The sequence below is a fragment of the Haliotis asinina genome, chromosome 14, assembly GCF_037392515.1.
Source record: "Haliotis asinina isolate JCU_RB_2024 chromosome 14, JCU_Hal_asi_v2, whole genome shotgun sequence".
NCBI classification, from domain to species: domain Eukaryota; kingdom Metazoa; phylum Mollusca; class Gastropoda; order Lepetellida; family Haliotidae; genus Haliotis; species Haliotis asinina.
This window is the reverse complement of record NC_090293.1, coordinates 52,669,732-52,679,290: the sequence shown is the minus strand read 5'-3', so window position 1 is coordinate 52,679,290 and position 9,559 is coordinate 52,669,732. Positions and strand designations below refer to the sequence as shown.

General features: G+C 39.8%; 1 protein-coding gene across 9 annotated transcripts in view; it reads right to left on the bottom strand.

The window, feature by feature from the left end:
- Nucleotides 1–512: 512 nt before the first annotated feature.
- Nucleotides 513–9,559, bottom strand: part of LOC137262192 (rho GTPase-activating protein 190-like) — a 70,828-nt gene continuing 61,781 nt past the window's right edge. For 5 of the 9 annotated variants that reach the window (XM_067799976.1, XM_067799980.1, XM_067799979.1 and 2 more), the window contains 10 exons: nt 9,041–9,152; nt 8,474–8,671; nt 8,111–8,293; nt 7,879–7,949; nt 7,397–7,519; nt 5,935–6,094; nt 5,526–5,603; nt 5,009–5,140; nt 3,728–3,845; nt 513–3,369 (listed from right to left, as the gene is read on the bottom strand). In XM_067799976.1, coding sequence (XP_067656077.1) covers nt 3,180–3,369; nt 3,728–3,845; nt 5,009–5,140; nt 5,526–5,603; nt 5,935–6,094; nt 7,397–7,519; nt 7,879–7,949; nt 8,111–8,293; nt 8,474–8,671; nt 9,041–9,152 — 1,365 coding nt within the window. In that variant the 3' untranslated portion in view covers nt 513–3,179. Of the gene's footprint in view, nt 3,370–3,727; nt 3,846–4,364; nt 4,497–5,008; nt 5,141–5,525; nt 5,604–5,934; nt 6,095–7,396; nt 7,520–7,878; nt 7,950–8,110; nt 8,294–8,473; nt 8,672–9,040; nt 9,153–9,559 lie in introns of those variants that run through there. The other 4 variants (XM_067799977.1, XM_067799981.1, XM_067799983.1 and 1 more) reach the window with 3 other exon arrangements.

Sequence of the window (9,559 nt, the reverse complement as noted above, 5' to 3'; positions counted from 1 at the left end):
ATCCAACAATAACCTCAAATGCAGTTATCCTGGGAAATGGGTCCTACTTACAGAGAGTAAAACCTGGGATCCAACAATAACCTCAAATGCAGTTATCCTGGGAAATAGGTCCCACTTACAGAGAGTAAAACCTGGGATCCAACAATAACCTCAAATGCAGTTATCCTGGGAAATGGGTCCTACTTACAGAAAGTAAAACCTGGGATCCAACAATAACCTCAAATGCAGTTATCCCGGGAAAAGCAGCAATGTCTAATATATACAGTTGTGCCCTGTTTATCCGAACCTCAGATACCCGGAAAACTCGCCTTCCGAACAAAAATTCCTTAAAACAAATTCACAACGTAAAATTACTCACCTTTTCACAAGACAAGCCCCCTGTAGGTTTATATTGTATCATCTCTTGTACTTCAAAATAGCTAGCTACATGAAATCAGGTGAAAATTCATGAAATAAACTTTATTTACATTCATCTTCAGGATACATTCACACAAAATGAAAAGCAACAACTGTTTCCACTGTAAATTGTTTCCAGTTTATTCATGACAAAAAGTTTGAGACAGAACATTGTCAAAGCAGTGTACACGTTACAGGATATTCAAAGCAAATAAAATGTTGTTTACCTATAGTCAATACTGATGGACCAGCCCTACCCACTGTCTGTCGTACTGGTGTTAGGGGAACTAGAACACATACTCAAACTCAATTGAAATATGATATACATCGGTGAACACAATATCACCTTTGCAAAGGCAGACTGGTATCAACACAAGGATCATTAAGATCCATTTGTGAAAAAACAATTTTGATTTAGTATTCTTGCTGGGCTCTCATATGGACTCACCAAGCCATGTTCTATCTATTGACTACGTAGCTGCACACTAGGACTCCATGTTATGAGTGCGAAGGCAAACACATATCACAGACATCACTTGTGCAAGTGACATGACCCCTCTGGCCTGACCTGTCACGAATCCTTTCATAATACTACTATGACAATGGTATTACGCATGTACAGCCTTCGTATCCCCTTCACTCAGCCCCAACACATGTACGAGAGATATAAGAAGGTCAAGGTCCTTTGTGAGCTCCATCCATTTTAAATTTAAATGAGCATAATCATGCTTATTATCATAACAAACAATATTAATTTCCTAGACATCTAACCTGTGATACCAAGATTCATGCAAGTCACACAACAGAATCATTTGTTTGGTTGTTTGTGGTAGCAAAATTGACAGGATAAAAATAGAACAATGTTGATTTAGAAAATAAGGATGTTTATGATTGTCTGACTCAATAAATGAGAGGAGCTCAGCTGAATGAAAGCTTCCCACTTCATGAACTCAACTTGCTTTCAATGATTATGAGCGACATTTGAGATCGATCTACAACTTTGATTGAAATGAATCTTGTGCTTTGTGACTTCACATTCAATCTGGATAGGGTTACATTTGTTAACTTCAAGTAGTAAATGTAATCGTGAACAAAATTTACAGCAGTGGCGATGGCAACAAAGTCAGTAATTGTAAGTACCGTACATATTTAGCAACCTGCCCTAATATCCCAGATTTCTATTTCATTTCGACATGTTTATTAACCACAAAATGATATGGGATGGAAATGGACACCTTTGTCACAACCTTGTATTTATAGTTGAACATGCAAGCCCACTACTGACGATGAGAGCTAATATGTCTTATGCAGACTGACAACATAAGGCTAGTCATCTTGCTCAGACTGATGGAATTGTTCCATAAAGTCAGGTTGTAATACTGCGCCCAACATGATGGACTTGATATGTAAGAATAGTGGGCAACACTTATTTTGTTGAAACATTTAAAAATATTTAATATATTGACAAAAGCCATTATTTTTCAATCTTCAGACTCTTCAATTATGGACAAGTTTCATACATATACACCTTGGTTGATATAAGTTGTTGAAAAACTTCTTTGCTGGCTTACAATCAGCAAGGGCTAATGAGCTCAAAATGGAAACAATTTGCTTCCCAAAACTACGATGAGAAGACCCCTTCATGATTTCTTAGGCAGGCTTGTTAATCTTGGAACTTAAAACCTATTTTGTTCCTTTCTTCATTTTAAAACCAACAAAATAAGAAATTCACATGAGCATCATACACATTTATTCATTTGACACAAAAGGCGACAACAATCTTATGTCTTAAATTAGAAATATGTACAATTTTACAGAGTGAAAGTTTGCAGATACTGCTTCATGGCCACCACTATCACTACCAGAACTGCCGTAACGGTCTCAGCATATATAAATATTAAAGACGATAACAGTTGATTCTGCAAACAGGAACTGTGAGGGAGACTTGGCCTCATCCTGCTCTGGCTACTGGTCGAACAATTGTCAGCACCAAAGATTGGCTAATTCTAAAACAACACTAACACTCAGATAGGGCACAGTCCTCTAGAATACACATTTACAGAACAGCGAGTTCATTTATCACAGATAAAAAAGGTCTTTAAATTAACAACAAAGAAATCAATTATATTTGGATCGTCAATGGTGTAAACAGAAATGTGAAATGAGCTGGTAGTATGCTATTGTATATGCCTATTGAGTAATCATGATTAAAAACACCACGATCAACAACTATGCACAAATATACAAACACCGTACATGGATGTAATGACAACAACTAACTATGACGTGTCCATCTGTCGGTTCGTCAGTCTGGTGTTGCGGTAGGCTGTGGCGTGTGTCACGCCGCGTTAAAGAAGGTATAAAAGTAACAAGCATTAACAACAGAGAGAGCAACAATTTGCCATAACTGAGTCGTGGCCGACAACCGAGCAAATGGCTGTCTGGATTGACCGACTAACCAGCATACCATGAAGGTAATGAGTTAAGGCAATGTGAAACACCAGTACACACTGGTTGCACAATGATTCAGCACTTCATATGCCAAGCTTAACACATAGCGGCGGCGGCGTCTCTACCTCCCATACAGCCACATACGGATGATGAACACTGTTTTCTGGGTATTATGCGTTGCACTTGAGATGTGGCGGGGCACATCGTGAGTAGAAAAATCGCACAAGGCAGGATATATTTCCTGCTGTTGGTCGGGCTTGCTGCGTCGTCGTCGGTGCCACCAGGTGAGTTTGGCAGCTGTGGGTTGATGCCTGTGTGGTGTGCCGACGCCCTCATACCTCGTCCCCGCCATGGAAGAAGAAGTCATATTGTTCAATGAGGGTTTGCATGATGTTGACCAGGAACACAGAGTACTGGCCCATCTGCTCATACGACGTGATCTCCACTCGCATCAGGGTCGGCCACCAGCATCGGGCCAGGTTGGAATCATCCATGCTGTTATACTCGCTGTGTTCTGACACTCTGCAACACAACATACACAATGAATATAGGCAATGCATCCACATTATACCCACTGTATTACAGCAATAATTACCAATAATTGCCATAAAATCAACTGAACAGCAATAATGTTGCACTTGCATTAACACTGCAAGTTTGACTGAAGAGAAGCACTTCTCAGATTACCCAGAATATTTGAACAATCTTTATGGGCAACATATATCATGAGGGTGATGTTTCGATACAGATTCTTACACCATCACACTGTTGTTGTCAGTCAAGTTTGTTCACTACTGTAAGTCGGATGTCAGAAGATTTCATTTAGTGATTTCATTGCATAAATGGTTGGAGTGGGGCACAGAACACACTGAACACGTACCTGTGTAGATGTGTTATGAGATACTTCAGTACTTCAAAGTTCTGCTTATATTTCTGATCTGGCAGTTTCTTGAGGACTCCTCGCAGGGCTAACAACCGACTGCTCTTGTCTCGAACACCTACAACACAATGGCCTTTCATATAAGAAAACATGATGTTATTTCTACAGATTTTCATTTCCATCCATTAGGGTTGATTGTAGAATTACACCTATATTAGCAATTACTTGTGCTATAAGCAACAATATTGATATACAATATATATCCACAGACCTCATATCCAAATTGAAATTATTTGGTGCAGAACTTCCTCATGCTAACATGCATCATTCCTAATTAATATATTTGTGTCATTTACTTTTTCAATCGAAAACAATGGAAACATAATTATTCATCTGTGAAGAAAAAAGGAGAACGTCTAATTGAGAGATACCAAAACACCAGGCAGAGATGTCATCGACAGAATCTATATTAGTAAGACAGAAAGTGATGACTAAGCACTTCCCTCTTAATGTGCAAGGCAGATACTTGCTGAGCAATTAATGACATGGTTTGTGTACAAGCTGTTCCCATTGCGAATACAGGAGCCAGGTTAAATTGGCGTTCTAAGAGATGTATTCTAATTGCGCAGCAGTGAACATTGTCTCTAGAGTATTAGTTGTGCTCAGACACCTACCTCCAAGAATAAAACATAAAAGTACACAAAATTGTGAATGTAAGTAGGATTTCAAGCCAAGTTGTCACAACTTTTACCTTTTCTGTGTTTTCCATCTAGATGCACAAATGAATTATGTACAGACTCAGCTTATTTCAATTATGCAAGCAGAAACATATTTAGTTTACTTTCAACCTTCCGTCAAGCATCTCCTTTCACTTAAATATCAATGTGCATCAGAGGAATTGTCACAAGCAACTGTGGACTTGTGTTTTTCAACAGACTGTTATCAATACATGTGTAATATGATGATACATAACTGCTTAAAAAGTGGTATAACCTGTGACTGTTACATTGTTACACGGATATTATGTGTCCAGTATTCAACCATCACACCATGTTGTAACACAGTGTAAGTTAAAGTACAATACACCTTCATCAATTATTAATGGAACCAAGACAATAATGATCCCTGTACCAATTACTGCCACTATCCACAACACAATATTGCCATGAACACCCTGGAACAATATCTAACCTGTTGTCACCAAGGATGACATGGCAACTCAATTCCCACGACTGCCGACACACGATTTACACAAATACAAAGCAGGACTGAGGGACCTACCTGCTGCAATGATGAGTTCGTCATACAGCTGCACTGGGATAAGGGGCTCAGTCAGGTCCATGAAGAACTGTTTCAAGATGGTTGCCACGGCATTCACCTGTATGTCTAGTGAATGGATATCCGTGTTGATATCTGCAACAAGTACAGCAATGGTAGTAAAGGATTCATCCAGGGCACAATTCGTGTAAGGATAAATAAAAGGTATAACTCAAAAATTTAATAAAATGCAGAGTGGGTTGTAAGGATTATGTCTTTATTATCCTTCCTGACTGTTGATGTTATATCTTAGGCAAAGCAGTTATGTTGAACAAGTGAGTATGTTTTTTGCCACTAGTAGCAACAATCCCGCAATATCCTGGTGGGCTTCACATATTGTTCCCACGTACGCAATCGAACCCTTGTCAGCGTGGCAAGCGGACACTTGGCTACCCCACTCCTCCTAGATGTGAAACACAAGTATAGGGAAGTGAATTATAAGAACAGTTTTTGTCTTAATGATAGATGCCATGGCACTCACCTTCATTAAACTTGGATGTGAGAAGATCCACCTGTCCCTTATTGCCAGGTATTCGGTAGATACCCTCTGCATACAGACCTGAAAAATATGCACCATGTTAAAACCAGGCCATGAGTTGCCAGAACAGATTTCCTCTCTATATAATTCCCTGGATATACCGCCAAACTGGATATAAAGTGTCATTGCCAAACTTTTTGAGAACAAATATTCCAATGCCAAGGATATAATGCTCGGTTTGATCACCAAATCCATTTCATGTTGGTGTAATACAAGAGTAATACAAGTAAATTATCCACCCTGGATATACTGCCAAAAGTTGTCTGGATGTAGTGGTATATCCAGGTTTAACTGTATATCAATTTGAAACACCCCATATAACACACTGTATCTTTGGAGTATTTGAACGTACCTTCCTCCTCTATGAAAACGATGCACTTTTCCACAAACACTGGGATGAGGGGATTGTCGGTGGAGGTGGGGAAGTCTTCGAGACAGCAGCCGCTCTGGGACGGACCAGAACTCTTGCTGGGGTTCTTCTTCATCTTCCTCTCCTCCTTAAGGCGCTTCTCCTGCAACAAACATTGACATTAGACCCTTACACAGACCTGCTGAGGACACCTGCTGAGGTATGAGGCAAATTAGGGGGAAGTTTTAAACCTTTCACAGAAAGCTATAAAGTAATTCTGACTGCACTGTGAACAGTGCACTAAAGCTGTGAATATTTTTGGTCCTCTGTTATGGTAAGTTAGAAACACAAATCTCTAACTCTCAGTTCAATTGTGACATGACAAGGGTGTCTTCATATGTAAAAAATATTTTGAACACCAACATTTTCATATATGTATACAACTACTGTTTATAGAGAAAAAATAAATAAATTCAGTACAATATTTCCCATCAAAACTAAAACAAAACAAAATGATCCATGATATAACATTATGGCCTACACATATTGTTCTTCCCTTAGCACCATGCCCAGCGTCATCACCTGAGACTCTTCCTCCTGTCCCCTGTCAAGCCTGGAGTAGCCACTCCCAACAGTGGAGCACACGGAGGTTGAACAACCCATTCCTCTGCTTATGTCTTTTACAAATAATCCAGTATCCCAACATTTACAAAACCTTAATCTATAGATTGAATTAAAGCACGGTAGAAAAGATCAATACCAGAACCTAATGTAACTTGATACTTAGGCATTCGACTAAGTCAGAAAACAGCTGACATTTGACACAGTTGTTATAGTGAAAGTCCTCTGGAATTATTCCATCACTGCTGAAGGCAACAACGTTTGTTTCACTATAAAGCACATGCATAAGGAAACTTATTTCCAATATCCAAAGTACAGCATGTTGACCACATAAGCTAGTTGCCCCTAGCAACCACATAAACAACTGGTGATATTGATCAGTGTACCTGGATCCCTTCCTCCCTCAGTATAACACTACCCCCATTATAAAGTATTACATGATCTGGTGGGAGGAATCGCATGGCAATCATTTTGAATAAAAACCTTACACCAGGAAAGTAATATAATAATACAGAAATAAATATTATGCTTCTGCAATAGAATAGGGGTTTTTTTGTCACAGATTTTTCACCTGAACTTTATGTTCAATCATTTATGCAGAAAATCTTAGTTGACATAAATGAGTTAAAACGGAAAAAGACCAAAGAGTTAACACATGGAAGCTTGTGTGGGTTTTTGCTTTGGTTTTCTTAGGACAAAAATCCATATAAGCAGAAAGGAAATTGGCCTGCCTTAAAAAGACATCACATTAATTGTCACCATGACATATATATGTGCAAATTTGTATTTCTGAAACAGGAAATGTAATTCTGTAGTTTTCTGCAACTTTTACAAATAGGATTACCTCCTCTTTCTGTCGTCTCTTCTCCTCCTTCTTCCGCTGCTTCTCTGGGTCCCTCATTGTTTTGGATTTCAGTTTCACCAGGAACTGGTTGCCGCCATCATACTCCGTCTCCTCGGCAGGAAACTACATTACACACAAGGAACATGTCAATGATGAGGGATTCTGCAAAGATCCTTAACATGGGCTGTTTTTTCTGATGACAATAAAATGGCAAGATCTCAATAATATAGTCATGTCCTGTCTTTGATATTGTTTATCATAAATACTAACTTGTTTATCATGTTACGATGTGACGTTTAGCATAGATTCTCATACCTTTTGTCAAGCAAGAGTTTAAAAGACTCCTAAATTAATCATGACCTGTCGAGTTGGAATATACCACCTGACTATCAGGCAGGTCGCCAACAACTTATTCTAACCAGGAATCCCTTTATCAAACATACTACCGGGATGACGACTGATGACACTGCTGATGTACTCACCCGACTGTGTGGCATGGTGGAGTATGGGGGAATCATAGGCTCAAACTGATTCTCGTTATGAAATGGACGACCTGTAAGTACAAACAGTTGCTGTGATATGCAAATAATTAGCAAAAAATATTTCTGTAGTTTAAAATCTTGAATCATCTAATCTTCATAAAAAATACTGTCATGAACTGTTAAAATATTTTTGCAATTAACCAGGTCAGATATATTTATGTGCAGCATGTACCAGGAGGGGATCCTACAATGTGGTCACTGTCTGACATGGGTGGACTGATGGCTCTCCCTGGACTCTGGCTGACCACGAAGCCCTTCTGACGACGGAATGATCGCCTCTTCTTTTCCTTCCTCCTGCCCGGACACTCGTCCCCAGTCCCCTCGCTACCTTCCGATGGGGAGTTGCTGCGAACTGCTGAGAGAAGACAGTAGTGAACACAACAAAATCACAGGCAGTAATCTGTACAGGAAAATACTCTAGAATCAACAGAAAATATATTGTTTCCAATTGTAGACCAATAACCCTACTTCCAAATAAAAAAGCCATTGGAGACATCTGATTTGTAAGTTGATGCAATGGAACCAAATTACTTACATTTCCCCCCAAATGTGGTCCCCCTAGGGAGCCCGATAGGCCTTCGTTTATCTAAGGACTGCATGGCACTGTCTTGAGATCTCTGTTTGCCCTTCTTCCTGTAGGGGGTGGGGCGCCTATTGACTCTAGCAGTTGGAGCCACCTCTTCAAGCTGGTCACGCTCCAGTGAACTGAACTCAGAGTCCTCGGAATCGGAACCTGAGAAGAAATTAGATGTCAAATGTCAAAGCTGACATAAACCCACAATAAACAGTATACCACTTAAATTTGGTATGACTACCTGAAGTGAGAATCATACCCCTAGACCAATGAGCCAGAGGGTAGGGCAGAAGATGGTAATTCTCTTGTTTCAACCATTTGTTATAAGGAACCAATAATCACTCGCACTCTCACATCCCATCCTACTTGAACTAGTACATAGCTAGTCTTACTGTCACACTATTCCACAACTGTATTCATACAGGTGTAACCACGTCAAACATACACCTAGTATGTCAAAGCCATTATCACGAAACACTGCAACTGATGTTGTAAGGGTCGAGAACCCCATGGGTCTTAACAACCTACCTTTTTCTTTCTTGCCAGAGGAGGACTTAACACGATGGACTTTCCCACGAGGCAGAGCGTCCTGAACTGTTCCATAGTCGTTCTCCAAAGGCTCGAATGTGTTTACAGCATCCTGGACAAAGTACAAGAGAGGAATTATGGCCACTGTCTTTACAGGTAGTCTACAAAATGCTGCACAGGGGGAACATCAGCAGTCAAGATTTGCATTACAAAGAAGAGTATGGGCATGACTATACACAGTGAAATTCTGCCTTGGATAGGCTAGGCTAGCTGTGGCTGTATTTGTCCTGACCCTCAATGAAGCAATGTGACACATGTAGTTTCACCAGATCCATACTGCTTCTGTACAGAACATGGGTACCCGGTGGGATGTGGGATAAGTCATATGAGAACATTCTACTGCCTCACAGGCAGGATGGGTTACCTGGGGTAATAATCAGATTGTACCCTTTGAGCATCCTTACATTTGATCTGAGCAGGATGTGAAGCCTAGAAAGGTGTGCTAAAAATATTCTTAGA